General features: G+C 43.3%; 1 protein-coding gene across 1 annotated transcript in view; it reads left to right on the top strand.

Annotated features, from left to right (window-relative positions):
- Window positions 1–1,312: 1,312 nt before the first annotated feature.
- The window catches only part of LOC142469192 (nuclear receptor ROR-alpha A-like), a 344,736-nt gene continuing 323,593 nt past the window's right edge, over window positions 1,313–22,455 (top strand). The window contains 2 exon segments of the mRNA XM_075576155.1: window positions 1,313–1,764; window positions 6,216–6,518. Coding sequence (XP_075432270.1) covers window positions 6,356–6,518 — 163 coding nt within the window. The 5' untranslated portion in view covers window positions 1,313–1,764; window positions 6,216–6,355.

The following is a 22,455-nucleotide window of genomic DNA, read 5'->3' as shown; positions in this document are numbered from 1 at the left end:
GTATCAGCTGCCTCTCACCTGCGGCCAATCTCCTCTCCTCATATTGGCTCACAGCCTTTGTCTGACCTTATTCTGTTTGCAGCCTCCTGATTGGTTCTCACTCCCTTTATTTACCTTCCTGATTCCTGTGCACATTGCTGAGCATATACTTAGGTTTATGTGCTGTGCTCACTGCTGTGTTGTCTTGCCTTTTTCTAGTGCCTTGCCTGACCTGTGTTGTGACCCCTGCTTGTACCTGGACCTGTCTCTTCTGTACCCCTGGACTTCGGCTTGCTATTGGATTCCCGCTCTCTCCTTGACCACGGCTTACGTATATCGACTACTCTTCTCTCTCCAACCCCGGGCCACGGCAAGTACCACGACATACCCAAACTCTCCTACCCTAAACCAGCTATACGACTCGGACTACACATGCCGGACCTGGGCCCGTGGTTGCAGGGCGGTGGTTGTATACATCCCCACTTCAGCCCTGCGGTCTAGTCCATTTTGTGGTGAGCACATGTGACAGTGGAGGGCGGTGCCATTCCGGACTAGGAACCGCACATTATTTAAGTTATGGTGGGTAAAAAGGTGACTAAAAACCCTCCACCGTATAGCATATAGCGTATAAAATTATTACTTGTGAGCACATTCACATGTCTTAGACAGGTCTGCAGCCCTGTTTTTCGCCATTATCACCTAGCATAGTGCTTCCACTGCAGCAAGGGATTCTGGGAAATGACATGCAAATGAGCACACAGTGCCACCTTTTGTCTCAAAACCACATTACATGGAAAACCTACTCATTTGAGACCTACTCATGTCTCAAATTGCAAAGCCAGCACAACCAACCTCACACTGATGAGACCCACAAGGTCGAAACAGTCTGCGAGTGGGTTTATTGGCTTCGCATCTCATCCTAGGCTATGTTTAAAAGCCGTGTTTAAAGCAGCATGCATTGCCTTAAGGGTTTTCCATGTAATGTGGTCTTGAGACAAAAGGTGCACTGTGTGCTCATTTGCATCCTCCAATATCAGTGCTATTTATACACACATCCCATACGGTACACACCCCCATATCAGTGCTATATACAATATAAACACTCCATCTTTGCTGATGACACTGGTGACAGTTGGAGGTCTCAGAATTCGGAGACCTGAGTGTCAGTTGGTCTGGGGCTGCTGAAGAGGTAACTTCTTCAGCACAGGGTGGGAGCAGATTGGGGAAAACTTCCTAACGGGGGTCCTGCACCTAGGTTATAGGGTGCTCCCAGTTACCCCAAGTTAAGTCTGAGTGTTCTCTGTGTATATGTACTGTTGTACTGTTGTTAATTGCTGTTAATTTTATAAACTCTCGTGTTTCTGCCTGGCGATATTGATCCCTGGTATAAGTCCTGGTCTTCTCATTGCAGGCTTATTTTCTTGGTAGCAGCGGTGGGATCGCCAGGCCCTGCACCGATATTCTTCAGGAAATATCTGTCTTGAGTGAGGTCTCCATTTTGAAGACCACAGAACACAGAGTTACAACGGTACAGTACTCAGACACACACCCTTACCAGTCAATGTAGCTTAGTCAACGAACAAAACAAGACTACAAAGATGCCAGCCAAGTATCGGTCCTGGACCAAGAACTGGATCGTTCTGCGGTGTGAGGAGTGCGGAATACCTACCGGGAACCGCAACAAGACGTGCTAATCTCTAAACTGGTAGCTCCGGACTACAGGGTTCGCCCTCCAACTCTGGCAAGGAGTCGGGGAAGCATTTGATGGAGCCGCCTGCAGCAGAGGTAGGCATGCTAGCCGATGCTCGACTCCTCTCTCACATTCAAAACGTATCTAAAACCTGTCGCTTTTCCTCCACAATATTACAAAGATACGCCCTTTCCTCTGTTGCTCGAGTGCTAAGACACCGGCCCTCATTCTCTTTCGTCTTGATTACTGTAACCTCCTGATGTCCGGCCTTCCTGCCTCTCACCTGTCTCCCCTACAATCTATCCTAAACGCTGCTGCCAGAATCACTCTACTCTTTCCTAAATCTGTCTCGGCGTCTCCCCTTCTGAAATCCCTCTCATGGCTTTCTATCAAATCCGCATCTCGCACTCAATTCTCCTCCTCACTTTTAAAGCTTTACACTCTTCTGCCCCTCCTTACAACTCAGCCCTAATTTCTCGTTATGCACCATCCCGACGCGTTCTGCTCAAGGAAGTCTTCTCTCTACCCCCTTTGTAGCTAAAGCCCTCTCCCGCCTTAAACCTTTCCCACTGACTGCCCCATACCTCTGGAATGCCCTTCCCCTCAATATCCAATTAGCACCCTCTCTGCCCACCTTAAGACACACTTGCTTAACGAAGCATATGAGTAGCACCGTGGCTAATACTATACACCTGATACATAAACCTTGGCCCCTGCAGACGCACTTACCAGAATACCTTCCTACTGTCTCTGTACGTTCTTCCTACCAATTAGATTGTAAGCTCTTCGGAGCAGGGACTCCTCTTCGTAAATGTTACTTTTTATGTCTGAAGCACTTATTCCCATGATCTGTCATTTGTATTATTTGTTATTTATATGATTGTCACGTGTATTACTGCTATTAGCGCTTTGTATATTAATGGTGCTATATACATACATATATACATACATACATACATCTAAAACAGAAAGGCCAGCGCAACATACAATATGACACAACATATAGTACAAACCCCTCAGTGCTTATCTGCTCATGAGTAAGGTCATTTAGTTAAACCCTTTGGCCAAAAGGTTATAAGCCTGCAGCCACTTCATGGCACGCCCAATCTGCAGGTCCTAATACATACATACAGTACAACTATTCACCCTAAGGGTAGTACAAAGGACACGGGATCATCCCCTATGCTGCGCTTATAGTGCAGACTACGGCGACACGACCACGTGACGTCAGTCGTCACCGTTGTAATAGCGATTCCTGCACGGTGGTGCAGGAGACGAGAGGGCGACCGGGGACGTGGCAGAGGCGTGGCCGTGAGCCGAAAAAAAATCCTTTGACTACCGGCGATCGCGACCGCTCCATCGCTCTGCAGCGCCGTCACGGTCACGCCCACTAGGGGCACCCGTGATGGACTGCATGTACTTGCTATGGCAAGTACAGATATGGCATATATCAGTGCTATATATACACACACATCCCATACTGTACACCCTCCCATATCAGTGCTCTATATGCACGCATACTGTACATCCTCCCATATCAGTGCTATATATACACACATCCCATACTGTACACCCTCCCATATCAGTGCTCTATATGCACGCATACCATACAGTACATCCTCCCATATCAGTGCTATATATACACACATACCATACTGTACACCCTCCCATATCAGTGCTCTATATGCACGCATACCATACTGTACATCCTCCCATATCAGTGCTATATATACACACACCATACTGTACACCCTCCCATATCAGTGCTCTATATGCACGCATACCATACTGTACATCCTCCCATATCAGTGCTATATATACACACATCCCATACTGTACACCCTCCCATATCAGTGCTCTATATGCACGTATCCCATACTGTACATCCTCCCATATCAGTGCTATATATACACACATACCATACTGTACATCCTCCCATATCAGTGCTATATATACACACATCCCATACTGTACATCCTCCCATATCAGTGCTATATATACACACACATCCCATACTGTACATCCTCCCATATCAGTGCTATATATACACACACATCCCATACTGTACATCCTCCCATATCAGTGCTCTATATGCACGCATACCATACTGTACATCCTCCCATATCAGTGCTATATATACACACATACCATACTGTACATCCTCCCATATCAGTGCTATATATACACACATCCCATACTGTACATCCTCCCATATCAGTGCTATATATACACACATCCCATACTGTACACCTTCCCATATCAGCTCTATATATACACACACATCCCATACTGTACACCCCCATATCAGTGCTCTATATACACACGCATCCCATACTGTACACCCTCCCATATCAGTGCTATATATACACACACACATCCCATACTGTACACCCTCCCATATCAGTGCTATATATACACGCATACCATACTGTACATCCTCCCATATCAGTGCTATATATATATACACACATCCCATACTGTACATCCTCCAATATCAGTGCTATATATACACACATCCCATACTGTACACCTTCCCATATCAGCTCTATATATACACACACATCCCATACTGTACACCTCCATATCAGTGCTATATATACACACGCATCCCATATTGTACACCCTCCCATATCAGTGCTATATATACACTCACATCCCATACTGTACACCCTCCCATATCAGTGCTATATATACACGCATACCATACTGTACATCCTCCCATATCAGTGCTATATATACACACACATCCCATACTGTACACCCTCCCATATCAGTGCTATATATACACGCATACCATACTGTACATCCTCCCATATCAGTGCTCTATATACACGCATACCATACTGTACACCTTCCCATATCAGCTCTATATATACACACAAATCCCATACTGTACACCCCCATATCAGTGCTCTATATACACACGCATCCCATACTGTACACCATCCCATATCGATGATTGAGATAGATATATATATATATATATATATATATATATATAGAATCCACAGAAGCAGCCGGCACTCCACTTGCAAGTAGAAAAAATTGGGTGCTTGTCCCATAAAGCAATAATAAACCATACGATACCGTTTGAAGCACGAGATCAGGAGACAGCACTCTGGTAAGTTTGATCACAAGTTTTTGTATTGAAAAAGACACATAAACCGACGTTTCCCCCAGTGGCACCACCTTGAGAAATGTCCCACTGGGGGACCGAAACGTCGGTTTATGTGTCTTTTTCAATACAAAAACTTGTGATCAAACTTACCAGAGTGCTGTCTCCTGATCTCGTGCTTCAAATGGTATTGTATGGTTTATATATATATATATATATATATATATATATATATATATATATATATATATATACACACACATCCCATACTGTACACCTCCATATCAGTGCTATATATACACACACACACACATCCCATACTGTACACCCTTCCATAGCAATGCTATATATACACACATCCCATACTGTACACCCCCCACATCAGTGCTATATATATATATATATATATATATATATATATATATATATACATCCCATACTGTACACCCTCACAAATCAGTGCTATAGATACACATACCATACTGTACATCCTCCCATATCAGTGCTATTTATACACACATCCCATACTGTACACCCCACATCAGTGCTATATATATATATATACACATCCCATACTGTACACCCTCACAAATCAGTGCTATAGATACACATACCATACTGTACACCCTCCCATATCAGTGCTACTTATACACACATCCCATACTGTACACCCTCCCATAACAGTGCTATATATGCACACCTCCATACTGTACATCTCCCATATCAGTGCTATATATACACACGTCCCATACTGTACACCCCCCATATCAGTGCTATATATACACACATCCCATACTGTACACCCTCCCATATCAATGCTATATATACACACTTCCCATACTTTACATCTCCCATATCAGTGCTATATATACACACGCTTCCCATACTGTACACCCTCCAATATTAGTGCTATATATGCACACGCATACATACTGTTCACCCTCCCATATCAGTGTTTTATATACACACACATCCCATACTGTACACCCTCCCATATCAGTGCTATATATACACTTCCCATACTGTACATCCTCCCATATCAGTGCTATATATACAAATTCCATACTGTACACCCTCCCATATCAGTGCTACTGTATATAAACACACGCATCCCATACTGTACACCCTCCATATCAGTGCTATATATACACATCCCATACTGTCCACCCTCCCATATCAGTGCTATATATACATATCCCATACTGTACACCCTCCCATATCAGTGCGATTATATATACACTTCCCATACTGTACATCTCCCATATCAGTGCTATATATATACACTTCCCATACTGTACATGTGCCCTTCCACAGTCACATCATGTCTCTCTAGTGCTCCCTGTGGCCACAAGCGGTAACTTCTCACATCTCCCAGACACTCTCTCCTTCTCTCCCTCTGTCTCTCTCCCTCCTTCCTTCCCTCTACCATAGAGTTGCACTGACACAGAGACAGAGGGAGAGTCCATGAGCCTCCTCCCAGCAATCTGGAACACTGGGGCATCCTAATCCCAAGAAGAAGAAAAGAAATAAACCCTACAGAGTCTATAGGGTGTCTATAGGATTTGGGAAGAATGGAGCCCTCCTCCTCTCCTGTGAGCCCTGATCCAGCCCTGGAGCCCAGGATGAGTGAAGCAACCCCCCAACAACACCCCAAGGAACCCCAGGAACCTGCCAGGAGAGGGGTACCGGCTGGGGCAACTGGCAGGCACAGTTACCCAAGCAGCACCAACAGAGGTACCCAAAAAGGGAGGTGGGGGAGAGGAGAACAGGGGATGTCAGCACAGATTCATGGAGGGGAAGAAGAGGTGGGATAGAGGGACGGGGAAAGAGGAGTGTGAAATAGCGCTGGTAAAAGTTTGACAGCTTGTTTTCGCCTATTAACCCTTTCAGCAATGGGTGGGAGGAGAGAGAGAGGGTGTGTGCCCTGCACAGATGGGATGCTGGGGTTGTGGGGGTGTGACCATGTAAAGGACCTTGTCCCCAACCTGCAGACTTCTGTGTGTGACAGCAGCAAAGTTTGAATGCATAGAAGGTGGCGGGATGCGGTAATGGGAGGGAGGGGCGGGGAATGGGTACCACTTTGGATGTCGTCCCAAATCCCCCATCGTCTTTCTCTCGCCCCGCTGGGAGATGGACGCGGGTGATTGTACGGAAGTCGCCCGTGGGCACCGCGCAACTGCTTTCTGTGGGGTGCGGGGGGCGGGGGAACTTGCCCAACCGAGGTCGTAACCACTGAAGTGCCAGGAGGGGTTGACGTCGTGCGTCCCCCTTCCCCAAAAAAGGGTCAAGCTGCCAAGATACAAAACCAAGCTCATTTAGAGGAACAGCCGTGCAGGCAAGAAGGGGTTAACCGAGGCGTCCACCATCTTTTTCGTTCACGGGGCAGGTCTGGGTTACGCAGGGTGACAGCGTTAACCCCTTAGCGGAGAAAGGGGGGAACTTTATTCCACTTTGACTGGGGTTATGTATTGTAGGATGGTCATGGCACATTGATTCAATGTAATGTCCTTTATATAGTATGGGATAATGGTGTGTGTTACTGCATATCCATACATTGTATCTATAGAGTGTGTGTGTGTGTGTGTGTGTGTGTGTGTGTGTGTGTGTGTGTGTGTGTGTGTGTGTGTGTGTGTGTGTGTGTGTGTGTGTGTGTGTGTGTGTGTGTGTGTGTGTGTGTGTATGTATATATATATGTCTGTATGTGTATATAGGGTTGCTCAAAGTAATGCAGACACATTTTGACGCTATCCACTTTTAATTCTGAATAGACATGTCAATACGCAAAATATTATTACATTGTGTAAGAACTGAATGAGTTTAAATACCATCAAACCAATTAGTAAACATTTGAAAATGACACTCAATGCACATCTTATGTCAAATATTCTAACGTATACAGTATCTTCAATCACACTGTGTGTGTGTGTATATATGTGTATATATATGTATATATATATAAAAAAATAGAAACTCAGTTGGCACACTGTAAACAGAAATAATGCTGATGCTTGTCCCATATACACAGATATATATATATATATATACACAGATACATTTTACCAGATGGGAGTCCGGGAAAAACGAGACAGCACACAGCCAGGGAAATCCAGAAGAACTGTATTCAGATTAACATGGCACCACATCCAACGTTTCGGTCATCAAAGAGTGACCTTCCTCAAATATACGTACAGGCGGTCCTCGGTTATCCACCGGAACCCGTTCTGGAAGTAGCATTCGATAGTGAATCCGCTGTAACGTAAGTCCCATGTTAATCAGTGGCGGTGAGCGTTGGATAACGCTTTCCAGCGTCGAAAAACGGCCCTTAGGCTGCGTCCAGGAGCGCTGACCCGTGCTGAGGCGCGCTGACGCTTCTCAGTGAGCCCCTGCAGCCGCAATGAGAGCGGCTTTAGCAGGGGCTCGCGCACGCTTCCGCAAGTGTGCGGAACCGTAGATCTTATTCAAAAGATAGATTTTTGCGCTCACGGGAGCGCAGGGCCGGTCACGTGAGCGGTTCGCCCAATGAGGGCGACCCAGCTCCGTGATGTCACAGGCCTCCCCCTCCCCCCCCCCCCCGACACGCCCCCGGACGGGCGGAAGTCCTATGGACGCAGCCTAAGTGTTGCATTGTAAAGCGTTGGATATGCCACTCGTTGTAAAGTGAAACGTTGGATAACGAGGACGACCTGTATATTATATGTAAATGTCTGTTATGCTATATATAAAATATACTTTATTATTTCTCTAAACACCCAGTGCATAATAGGGATTTATAAAGTGTGCGTTCAGAACGAGAAGTGGTTGGAAAACGCGCTGACCGTGGATAATGTTGTGTAGCGCGCGGGCTGCTGAGATTACATAGGTGCACATTGCATAATATTAACCAGGATATCATAATATCGTACAATGGGCCCAGTGTACTAAGCGGAGCAAACGGCTTTTTGGCCGCAGGAAAATCTCATTTTAAATTGCACTTGTGCGCTTCTCTGTACTAACCGGAAATTTCTCCGTCTGCGCCAGCAGCGTCACCAAATAGTTTTTTAGTTGGTTTTGGCGCTAGTTTAGTTGGCGTCGCTGGGTGCACAGAAATGGCAGCGCTGGGCGCACAGAAATGGTGGCGCTGGGCGTACTGAAGGTAATGGGATGTACTAAAAAAGGACGTTTCTGAGAATCCCCCGCCGAGTTTCCCTAAAAAGTCAGTTAATAGCGTTGGCGCAGAATTAAGTCGCTTTGTATCAGCCCAAAAATGTATCTGACGCAGCGCGGACGTGTCATTATATAGGTGACAATGTGTTACTGTCGCAGTATGGTGATTAGATATATGCCGACGTGTCATTATATAAGTGACACAATGTGTTACTGTCACAGTATGGCGACTATAAATAATATGACACTAATAGCTGATATTTCCCAACTCTCGTTATAAATAAACTATACACAGAATTGTGTTTTAATATAAATTGTATAAATCCGGTATTCAGCGCGACGCACCAAATAATTTCATACATCGATCCGCGCGTCACGTGTATAAGTCACACCGCGACCTCACACCGCGCGCACTTTGTGACGCTGTGTGTTACTTTTCAGTGGTGAAATGTTGTTGCACAAACATTTCTTTCAATAAATAAACTCTTAGTATTTACTACTGGCCTGATTGTGTTAAAAGTTGGACACGAAATATAGCTGTCGAATTTGATCTGTTGTGCTGCAATATATATATATATATATATATATATATATATATATATATATTTTTTTTTATTGTATGCTAATTTGTCAGACGCTGTTGTGAATTCCCGGGCGGTCGGCTAGAACACGCGTGTGTAGGGTTTCGCACACGCCTGGTGCAGATGGGGAGGACATTATAATAAGTATGTTTTTCTGCATTTCGTCCCGCGTCTTCTGATCTGAAAGACATCCGTCTCTTCTTTTGGGATAAGGGGGAAAAAAAAAAAGAAGGATTTTCCAGTGTAAAAAAGAATAGTTTGAAAGATGTGCCTTGCATGGTGGAAATAAGTCTGCAACTTTAATTACTCTTATAAATAATGTATAAATCCGCGCTGACTTTCAGAGGAAACTGTCTTCAAAACGGAGGGGGAGAAAATCACAAGCGATTAACCCCTTTGATTCTGGTCTGCATAATAATAATTATTATTATTATAAATGAATAATACATGAATGACTGAATATAATACAATAATATTAATATACATATAACAATAATATAATATATTCATAATAATAGCAGTCTCATTTATTACAGAAGATTAGATATTCAATGCCTAACAGTGATGTAATCCATTCTGTGCCCAACACTGTTATATATTAATATATAGAGAGTGTAAGCTCTGTACCTATTATAATAGTCATATAATGTGTATATTTTATATATATATATATATATATATATATATATATATATATATATATATAATCATTACAAACCGTAATAACATATATTATAATTATATATATATATATATATATATATATATATATATATATATATATATACACATACTGTATTATTGTATCAACCTTATTATTAGCAGTATATTATACACTTGTACCTCTCTCTCTCATATATATGTATAATTTGTGTATATATAGGTATGTGTATATATATATATATATGTATATATATATATATATATCCTATCTGAATATAGATAATCTGTGTATCTATCCTGTACAATGATACAGGCTGATAAAATGTATAACATGGGATTAAAACGGTGACCCTCAGACCCTCTCAAGTTAACAGAACTATCCTCCAATCAAGTAGCCAGAGCAAGAGGGCGGCCATCTTTAAAGCACCCGTGAACAGCAACGAGACGCCACAACCTGCCGCCCCTGTGTAACATGGCGCGGAAGACATTAGGGAACAGTTAACTGCGCGTTAACGTCTCTTCACGGGAGTTAGGCCGTGGCCAGGCTAGGCGCGCCTGCAGCAGAGCCCATGTGTGGCCTAGGGGGAGACGCGTGGCGAAGTCTGGACCGCCCACGCGTCCCGGCCGTCGCGCGACAACATCACATTTGCCATCAGGCAAAGAATTGACAGCGCCGTTGCCCGCTCATGGCTGTCCTCATTGAGGCATTTGTTCGCGGTTGCGCTGAGCATGGACGCGGCCTTAGCCGTTAGAATGGAGCCTCATAGCATTACCAATTCAAAGATTGAAACGGGCGTTTGAAAGATGGCGGACCGGGTGCCAGCTTTGTAGTATATCTGAGCCGTAGATGCCTTTTTCATTAAGACGGAGATATAATTGGGGGGGGGGGCGTTCGCGGGGAGAGACGGGGGGGGGGAGGGGGGGTACGCAAGGGATTCCTGGACGATTTGTTTTCTGCCGGGCAGCGTTTAAGCCGCAGGGATTTGGGCGACTGAGTTGCAGGATTTGGAAAAGCTTGTCTGTTATGTAACCGGGTTCAGAAGGAGAGAAAGGGGGAGGGAGAGAGAGAGGAGGGATGGAGGGAGAGGGAAGGAGGGAGAGAGGAGGGAGGTAGGCAGATGGGGGGGAGAGAGAGGGGAGGGAGAGATGGAGGGAAAGAGAGGAGAGGGAGAGAGGGAAGGAAGGAGGGAGAGAGGAGGGAGGTAGGCAGATGGGGGGGAGAGAGAGGGGAGGGAGAGATGGAGGGAAAGAGAGGAGAGGGAGGGAGAGAGGGAAGGAAGGAGGGAGGTAGGCAGATGGGGAGGGATGGAGGGGGGAGGGAGAGAGATGGAGGGTAAGAGAGAGGTGTGGAAGAGAGGGGGAAGGAAAGAGGGGAGAGGGGGCAACGTAGGGAAACGTGGCGGGAAGGGGAGAGACTGGCAGAGAGAAGGAGGGGGGAGAAAGAGGGAAAAGGGGATAGAGGGAGAAACGGGGAAGGAAGAATGGGAGAGAGAGTGAGTCTGTGTGAGAGAGGAAGGTAGGGAGACAAACAGAGACTTGGGAGAGAGAAAAAGGGGGGGAAGTGGGGAAGGAAGAGCGGGTGGGGAGAGAGGGGAAAAAGTATATGGTGAGGGGTGGGGAGAGAGCTTTGTGCCTGTGCAGTTAGGCCCCCGGGGAGCCTCTCCCGGTGCAATCCTTTGTATTTGACGGAAAATCAATCTTTTATCAAGGGGTTCTCTTCCTTACACAGATGTAACCGTTCTAAAAGCAAAGCTTTGGCTGTTCTTGTTTATCTGGAGATTAATTACACATGGCATTTCTTCAAAGCCTCTGAGTGGGGGGAGTGTTTCTCAATTAATTGTTTCCTTTCTCCTTATCCCCTCCCCCCTTTATCAGATTATCAGAGATCCAATACAGATAAGGGGAGGGGGAGAGAGGGGGCTTTGCCTGTTCAAACTCTTGTTGAACACAAACAGACGTCAGACACAAGGGGGCAGCGCAAGGAAATCAGCCCCCTCCCAAGTCTCAGCTCCCCGTGTTTCTATAATAACTTTAATAAGGATTTAATAATACTTATAGGGGGCAGATTTGGGGGAAAGGCATCAGTCACCCAGATGTGACCCCTTAACCCTGTCACTGCAATTAGTACACTTTGCCCCTAGGAGGGACTGACCCCTTATAGAGATACAGTATATAAGAAATAATAAGTGTTATTATTATGTGATTTATAGTTCAGCGTGTTATTATATCTATGTGTGTTATTATATCTCTGCGTATTATTATGTCTCTGCGTGGTATTATATTTCTCTATGTGTTGTTATAGCTCTCTGCGTGGTATATCTATCTGCATGTTATTATATCGCTCTGCGTGGTATATCTTTCTGCATGTTATTATATCGCTCTGCGTGGTATATCTTTCTGCATGTTATTATATCGCTCTGCGTGGTATATCTTTCTGCATGTTATTATATCGCTCTGCGTGTTATTATATCTGTGTGTTATTATCTCTGCGTGTTATTATATCTCTGCGTGTTATTATATCGCTCTGCGTGTTATTATATCTCTGCGTGTTATTATATCGCTCTGCGTGTTATTATATCTCTGCGTGTTATTATATCACTCTGTGTGTTATTATATCTCTGCGTGTTATTATATCTCTGCGTGTTAGTATATCTCTGCGTGTTATTATATCGCTCTGTGTTATTATATCTCTGCGTGTTAGTATATCTCTGCGTGTTATTATATCGCTCTGCGTGTTATTATATCGCTCTGCTTGTTATTATATCTCTCTGCGTGTTATTATATCTCTGCGTGTTATTATATCGCTCTGCATGTTATTATGTCGCTCTACGTGTAATAGCTCCCTGCGTGATATTATATCTCTCTGCGTGTTATTATATCTATGCGTGTTATTATATCGCTCTGCGTGTTATTATCTCTGTGTGTTATTATATCTCTGTATGTTATTATATCGCTCTGCGTGTTATTATGTCTCTGTGTGTTATTATCTCTGTGTGTTATTATATCGCTCTGTGTGTTATTATATCTCTCTGCGTGTTATTATATCGCTCTGCGTTTTATTATATCTCTGCGTGTTATTATATCGCTCTGCGTGTTATTATATCACTCTGTGTGTTATTATATCTCTGCGTGTTATTATATCTCTGCGTGTTAGTATATCTCTGCGTGTTATTATATCGCTCTGTGTTATTATATCTCTGCGTGTTAGTATATCTCTGCGTGTTATTATATCGCTCTGCGTGTTATTATATCGCTCTGCTTGTTATTATATCTCTCTGCGTGTTATTATATCTCTGCGTGTTATTATATCGCTCTGCATGTTATTATGTCGCTCTACGTGTAATAGCTCCCTGCGTGATATTATATCTCTCTGCGTGTTATTATATCTATGCATGTTATTATATCGCTCTGCGTGTTATTATCTCTGTGTGTTATTATATCTCTGTATGTTATTATATCGCTCTGCGTGTTATTATGTCTCTGTGTGTTATTATCTCTGTGTGTTATTATATCGCTCTGTGTGTTATTATATCTCTCTGCGTGTTATTATACCGCGCTGTGTGTTATTATATCTCTCTGCGTGTTATTATATCGCTCTGCGTGTTATTATATCGCTCTGCGTGTTATTATATCGCTCTGCGTGTTATTATATCGCTCTGCGTTTTATTATATCTCTGCGTGTTATTATATCGCTCTGCGTGTTATTATATCACTCTGCATGTTATTATGTCTCTGTGTGTTATTATATCGCTCTGCGTGTTATTATATCGCTCTGCATGTTATTATGTCTCTGTGTGATATTATATCGCTCTGCGTGTTATTATATCGCTCTGCATGTTATTATGTCTCTGCGTGTTATTATATCGCTCTGCGTGTTATTACAGGCATACCCCGCATTAGCATATGCAATGGGACCGGAGCATGTATGTAAAGCGAAAATGTACTTAAAGTGAAGCACTACCTTTTCCACTTATCGATGCATGTACTGTACTGCAATCGTCATATACGTGCATAACTGATGTAAATAACGCATGTGTAACAGGCTCTATAGTCTCCCCGCTTGCGCACAGCTTCGGTACAGGTAGGGAGCCGGTATTACTGTTCAGGACGTGCTGACAGGCGCATGCGTGAGCTGCCGTTTACCTATTGGGCGACATGTACTTACTCGCGAGTGTACTTAAAGTGAGTGTCCTTAAAGCGGGGTATGCCTGTATATCACTCTGCATGTTATTATGTCTCTGTGTGTTATTATATCGCTCTGCGTGTTATTATATCGCTCTGCATGTTATTATGTCTCTGTGTGATATTATATCGCTCTGCGTGTTATTATATCGCTCTGCATGTTATTATGTCTCTGCGTGTTATTATATCACTCTGCATGTTATTATGTCTGTGATATTATATCTCTCTGCGTGTTATTATATCTCTCTGCGTGTTATTATACCTCTCTGTGTGTTATTATATCTCTCTGCGTGTTATTATATCACTCTGCATGTTACTATATCTCTTGGCGTGTCATTATATCTCTCTGCGTGTTATTATGTGGCTCTGCGTGTTATTATATCGCTCTGCGTGTTATTATATCGCTCTGCGTGTTATTATATCGCTCTGCGTGTTATTATATCGCATTGCGTGTTATTATATCTCTGTGTGTTATGATAGCTCTGTGTGTTATTATATCGCTTTGTGTGTTATTATATCTCTGCATGTTATTATATCGCATTGCGTGTTATTATATCGCTCTGTGTGTTATTATATCTCTGTGTGTTATTATATCTCTGTGTGTTATTATATCGCTCTGCGTGTTATTATATCGATCTGCGTGTTATATCGCTCTGCGTGTTATTATATCGCTCTGCATGTTATATCGCTCTGTGTGTTATATCTCTGTATGTTATTATATCTCTGTGGGTTATTATCACTCTATGTATGTATGTCTTTATTTATATAGCGCTTCACAGCAGTAATATACGTGACAATCATATAAATAATAAATAACAAATAATACAAATAAAGGGGAAAAGTGCTTCAGACATAAAAGTAACATTTAGGAAAAGGAGTCCCTGCTCCGAAGAGCTTACAATCTAATTGATCAATGTGTATTATATCGCTTTGCCTGTTGTTATATCTGTCTGCGTGTTATTATATCTCTGCGTGTTATTATACCGCTCTGAGTGTTATTATTATACCACTATACGTGTTATTATATCTCTGTGCGTGTTATTATACAGCTCAGCGTGTAATTATATCTCTCTGCGTGTTATATCTCTCTGCTTGTTATTATTATATCGCTCTGCGTGTTATTATTATACCGCCCTGCGTGTTATTATATCTGTCTACATGCTATTATATCTCTGTGTGATATTATATCTCTGCGTGTTATTATATCTCTCTGTGTGTTATTATATCTCTGCGTGTTATTATAACTCTGCGTGTTATTATATCTCTCTGCGTCTTATTATATCTCTCCGTGTGTTATTATATCTCTCTGTGTGTTATTATATCTCTCTGTGTTATTATATTTCTCTGCATGTTATTATATCTCTCTGTGTGTTATTATATCTCTCTGCGTGTTATTATATCTCTCTGCGTGTTATTATATCTCTCTGCGTGTTATTATATCTCTCTGCGTGTTATTATATCTCTCTGCGTGTTACTGTATCGCTCTGTATGTTGTTACATCACTGTGCATGTTTCTATATCTCTCGGCATGTCCTTCAATGTGTATTATATCACTCTGCGTGTTATTATATCTATGCGTGTTATTATATCGCTCTGTGTTATACCATCTCTCTACGTGTTCTTACATCTCTGCATGTTATTAAATATCTCTGTGTGTCATTATATCTCTCTGCGTGTTACTATATCACTCTGCGTGTCACTATATCTCTCTGCGTGTAATTACATTGCTCTGTGTGTTATTATATCTCTGCGTGTTATTATATCGCTGCGTGTTATTATATTGCTCTGCGTGTTATTATATCGCTCTGCGTGTTATTATATCGCTCTGCGTGTTATATCGCTTTGCGTGTTATTATATCTCTCTGCATGATATTATATCTCAGCATGTTATTACATCTCTCTATGTGATATTACATCGCTCTGCGTGTCATATCTCTTTGCGTGTTATTACATTGCTCTGCGTGATATTGCATCGCTCTGCGTGCCATTATATCTCTCTGCGTGTAATTACATCGCTCTGTGTGTTATTATATCTCTCTACGTGTAATAGCTCCCTGCGTGATATTATATCTCTCTGCGTGTTATTATATCACTCTGCATGTTCCTATATCTCTCGGCGTGTCATTATATCTCTCTGCGTGTTATTATGTGGCTCTGCGTGTTATTATATCTGTCTACATGCTATTATATCTCTGTGTGATATTATATCTCTGCGTGTTATTATATCTCTCTGCGTGTTATTATATCTCTGCGTGTTATTATATCGCTCTGCGTGTTGTTTTATCGCTCTGCGTGTTATCACTCTGTGGGTTATTATATCTCTATGTATGTATGTATGTATGTATGTATGTATGTCTTTATATAGCGCTTCACAGCAGTAATACACGTCATAATCATACAAATAACACATAAAGGGGAGAAGTGCTTCAGACATAAAAGTAATATTTAGGAAAAGGAGTCCCTGCTCCGAAGAGCTTACAATCTCATTGATCAGTGTGTATTATATCACACTGCCTGTTATTATATCTCTCTGTGTGTCATTACATCTCTTGGCGTGTTATTACATCTCTCTGCGTGTTATTACATCACATTGCGTGTTATTACATCGCTCTGCGTGTTATTATATCTGTCTGTGTGTTATTATCTCTCTCTGCGTGTTATTATATCGCTCTGCGTGTTATTATATCGCTCTGCCTGTTATTATATATCTCTGCGTGTTATTAAATCTCTCTGTGTGTTATTATACCGCTCTGTGTGTTATTATACCGCTCTGTGTGTTATTATACCGCTCTGTGTGTTATTATACTGCTCTGTGTGTTATTATACCGCTCTGTGTGTTATTATACCGCCCTGCGTGTTATTATACCGCTCTGCGTGTTATTATACCGCTCTGTGTGTTATTATATCTCTCTGCGTGTTATTATATCTCTCTGTGTGTTATTACATCTCTCGACGTGTTATTACATCTCTCTGCGCGTTATTACATCTCTGCGTGATATTACATCGCTCTGCGTGATATTACATCGCTCTGCGTGTCATATCTCTCTGCGTGATATTACATCGCTCTGCGTGATATTACATCGCTCTGCGTGATATTACATCGCTCTGCGTGATATTACATCGCTCTGCGTGTCATATCTCTTTGCGTGTTATTACATCTCTCTGAGCGTTATTACATCGCTCTGAGCGTTATTACATCTCTCTGAGCGTTATTACATCTCTCTGAGCGTTATTACATCTCTCTGAGCGTTATTACATCGCTCTGAGCGTTATTACATCTCTCTGAGCGTTATTACATCTCTCTGAGCGTTATTACATCTCTGCGTGTTATTACATCTCTCTGAGCGTTATTACATCGCTCTGAGCGTTATTACATCTCTCTGAGCGTTATTACATCTCTCTGCGTGTTATTACATCTCTCTGAGCGTTATTACATCGCTCTGAGCGTTATTACATCTCTCTGAGCGTTATTACATCTCTCTGCGTGTTATTACATCTCTCTGAGCGTTATTACATCGCTCTGAGCGTTATTACATCTCTCTGAGCGTTATTACATCTCTCTGAGCGTTATTACATCTCTCTGAGCGTTATTACATCTCTCTGAGCGTTATTACATCTCTCTGCGCGTTATTACATCTCTCTGAGCGTTATTACATCGCTCTGAGCGTTATTACATCGCTCTGAGCGTTATTACATCGCTCTGAGCGTTATTACATCTCTCTGAGCGTTATTACATCTCTCTGAGCGTTATTACATCTCTCTGAGCGTTATTACATCTCTCTGAGCGTTATTACATCTCTCTGAGCGTTATTACATCTCTCTGAGCGTTATTACATCTCTCTGAGCGTTATTACATCTCTCTGAGCGTTATTACATCTCTCTGTGCGTTATTACATCTCTCTGCGCGTTATTACATCTCTCTGAGCGTTATTACGTCTCTCTGAGCGTTATTACGTCTCTCTGAGCGTTATTACATCTCTCTGAGCGTTAGTACATCTCTCTGAGCGTTAGTACATCTCTCTGAGCGATATTACATCTCTCTGTGTGTTATTACATCTCTCTGCGTGTTATTACATCTCTCTGAGCGTTATTACATCGCTCTGAGCGTTATTACATCTCTCTGAGCGTTATTACATCTCTCTGCGTGTTATTACATCTCTCTGAGCGTTATTACATCGCTCTGAGCGTTATTACATCTCTCTGAGCGTTATTACATCGCTCTGAGCGTTATTACATCTCTCTGAGCGTTATTACATCTCTCTGAGCGTTATTACATCGCTCTGAGCGTTATTACATCTCTCTGAGCGTTATTACATCTCTCTGAGCGTTATTACATCTCTCTGCGCGTTATTACATCTCTCTGAGCGTTATTACATCGCTCTGAGCGTTATTACATCGCTCTGAGCGTTATTACATCTCTCTGCGTGTTATTACATCTCTCTGAGCGTTATTACATCTCTCTGAGCGTTATTACATCTCTCTGAGCGTTATTACATCGCTCTGAGCGTTATTACATCGCTCTGCGTGTTATTACATCGCTCTGAGCGTTATTACATCTCTCTGAGCGTTATTACATCTCTCTGAGCGTTATTACATCGCTCTGAGCGTTATTACATCGCTCTGCGTGTTATTACATCGCTCTGAGCGTTATTACATCTCTCTGAGCGTTATTACATCTCTCTGAGCGTTATTACATCTCTCTGAGCGTTATTACATCGCTCTGCGTGTTATTACATCTCTCTGAGCGTTATTACATCTCTCTGAGCGTTATTACATCGCTCTGAGCGTTATTACATCTCTCTGAGCGTTATTACATCTCTCTGAGCGTTATTACATCGCTCTGCGTGTTATTACATCGCTCTGAGCGTTATTACATCGCTCTGAGCGTTATTACATCTCTCTGAGCGTTATTACATCTCTCTGCGTGTTATTACATCTCTCTGAGCGTTATTACATCTCTCTGCGTGTTATTACATCTCTCTGAGCGTTATTACATCGCTCTGCGTGTTATTACATCGCTCTGAGCGTTATTACATCTCTCTGAGCGTTATTACATCTCTCTGAGCGTTATTACATCGCTCTGAGCGTTATTACATTTCTCTGAGCGTTATTACATCTCTCTGAGCGTTATTACATCTCTCTGAGCGTTATTACATCGCTCTGCGTGTTATTATATCGCTCTGCGTGTTATTACATCGCTCTGCGTGTTATTACATCGCTCTGCGTGTTATTACATCTCTCTGAGCGTTATTACATCGCTCTGCGTGTTATTACATCGCTCTGAGCGTTATTACATCTCTCTGAGCGTTATTACATCGCTCTGAGCGTTATTACATCTCTCTGAGCGTTATTACATCTCTCTGAGCGTTATTACATCGCTCTGCGTGTTATTACATCGCTCTGAGCGTTATTACATCGCTCTGAGCGTTATTACATCTCTCTGAGCGTTATTACATCTCTCTGCGTGTTATTACATCTCTCTGAGCGTTATTACATCTCTCTGCGTGTTATTACATCTCTCTGAGCGTTATTACATCGCTCTGAGCGTTATTACATCTCTCTGAGCGTTATTACATCTCTCTGCGTGTTATTACATCTCTCTGAGCGTTATTACATCTCTCTGCGTGTTATTACATCTCTCTGAGCGTTATTACATCGCTCTGCGCGTTATTACATCGCTCTGCGCGTTATTACATCGCTCTGAGCGTTATTACATCGCTCTGAGCGTTATTACATCGCTCTGAGCGTTATTACATCGCTCTGAGCGTTATTACATCGCTCTGCGTGTTATTACATCGCTCTGCGCGTTATTACATCGCTCTGCGTGTTATTACATCGCTCTGCGTGTTATTACATCGCTCTGCGCGTTATTACATCGCTCTGCGTGTTATTACATCGCTCTGAGCGTTATTACATCGCTCTGCGTGTTATTACATCTCTCTGAGCGTTATTACATCTCTCTGCGTGTTATTACATCTCTCTGAGCGTTATTACATCGCTCTGCGTGTTATTACATCTCTCTGCGTGTTATTACATCGCTCTGCGTGTTATTACATCGCTCTGCGCGTTATTACATCGCTCTGCGTGTTATTACATCGCTCTGAGCGTTATTACATCGCTCTGCGTGTTATTACATCTCTCTGAGCATTATTACATCTCTCTGCGTGTTATTACATCTCTCTGAGCGTTATTACATCGCTCTGCGTGTTATTACATCTCTCTGAGCATTATTACATCGCTCTGCGTGTTATTACATCGCTCTGCGTGTTATTACATCTCTCTGAGCGTTATTACATCGCTCTGCGTGTTATTACATCGCTCTGCGTGTTATTACATCTCTCTGCGTGTTATTACATCGCTCTGCGTGTTATTACATCGCTCTGCGCGTTATTACATCGCTCTGCGTGTTATTACATCGCTCTGAGCGTTATTACATCGCTCTGCGTGTTATTACATCTCTCTGAGCATTATTACATCTCTCTGCGTGTTATTACATCTCTCTGAGCGTTATTACATCGCTCTGCGTGTTATTACATCTCTCTGAGCGTTATTACATCGCTCTGCGTGTTATTACATCGCTCTGCGTGTTATTACATCTCTCTGAGCGTTATTACATCGCTCTGCGTGTTATTACATCTCTCTGCGTGTTATTACATCGCTCTGCGTGTTATTACATCGCTCTGCGCGTTATTACATCGCTCTGCGTGTTATTACATCGCTCTGCGTGTTATTACATCGCTCTGCGCGTTATTACATCGCTCTGCGTGTTATTACATCTCTCTGCGTGTTATTACATCGCTCTGCGTGTTATTACATCGCTCTGCGTGTTATTACATCTCTGCACAGAGGGGGAGAGGGGTCAGTTTGTGCTCACTAAACGCCCGTCCACTCCGATTACCGACCGCTTTCCAACCTTTGCACATATGATTTCCCTCGTGGTTCCGAATAAGCGCGGCGCGGCCCCTCCGGCGCCCGAGGGGCGAAGCAGATCCCGCCGGCGAATCACTGGTTAATCCTGGGTTATATAACCGGGGGAATAAGGGAGGTCACGCAGGAACGGGAGAGGCGTGCGAGAGCTTAATCTCCGCGAGAGCTCGCGCTTGGAATAGAAATTATACCATCGGGGGGGGGGAGTGAGGGGGGGGGATGGGGGTTGATGGTGAGATGGGATTGTGGGGGGGGGAGATGGGGTTGTGTGGAGGTTTGAGGAGGGGAGATGGGGGGGGGGAGGATGGGGTTAGGGGGGAGATGAAATTGTGGGGTTGGGGAGATGGGGGAAAGGGGAACGATTTTGGCCTCCAGGCCTTCGAACGAAATCCTTAAAGCAGCGGTCTGCGCGTGTCCCCATTTTATCCGCTTGCACTTTCTCTTTTGTCTCCCTTTGAACGTGTCTCTTTTCGCCCTTCCCGCCGCTGGTGTTAGTTTGAGAATCCGGCGCTCCGTTCAGGAGAGAGCGGCGTTTGCAGTATGAAGTGTCCGGGACAATAAAATGGCGGCCTCTCCGCAGAGCCGTAACACACTTTGAGCCGGCAGGTGGCTTGTGGAATAGCACCATTTAGTGGATACGGCACATTTATCTCGTGCATTCGTTCTTGTTGGTGTCAGCGGTCTCTTAAGTGCGTCTGTTCTTATGCATGGATCAGAGGGAATAACCCAAACACTGTTTTTTTTTTCACGTGGTCACTTTAAATATGGCCTCCGCTGCGGTAGTTGATCTGAGTTTGTTTGCTGCCCGGTGAGAGACCAGTGTGAGGTCTTCAGCTGTCTAACTGTGATATGTCATTTAAGTATCATTCTTGGAAACATGTCCTAACTTTTTGCGCTGTCACCTTTTGTGATACTGGTGTTTTTTTCCTTTCATTGTTTGATGACGTTGGGATACTGTCACCCATGGAGTCTGTCCCTCCCCCCGCAAGGTGACACAGTGACAGACAGAAGGGTGCTATGAGCCTGTCCCTCCCCCCACAGGGTGACACAGTGACAGACAGAAGGGTGCTATGAGCCTGTCCCTCCCCCCACAGGGTGACACAGACAGAAGGGAGCTATGACTTTGTCCCTCCCCCCACAGGGTGACACAGACAGAAGGGAGCTATGACTCTGTC

This window comes from Ascaphus truei, chromosome 18 (genome assembly GCF_040206685.1).
Source record: "Ascaphus truei isolate aAscTru1 chromosome 18, aAscTru1.hap1, whole genome shotgun sequence".
NCBI lineage: Eukaryota > Metazoa > Chordata > Amphibia > Anura > Ascaphidae > Ascaphus > Ascaphus truei.
The sequence above is the reverse complement of the archived record's forward strand: the minus strand, read 5'-3'. Positions and strand labels throughout refer to the sequence as shown.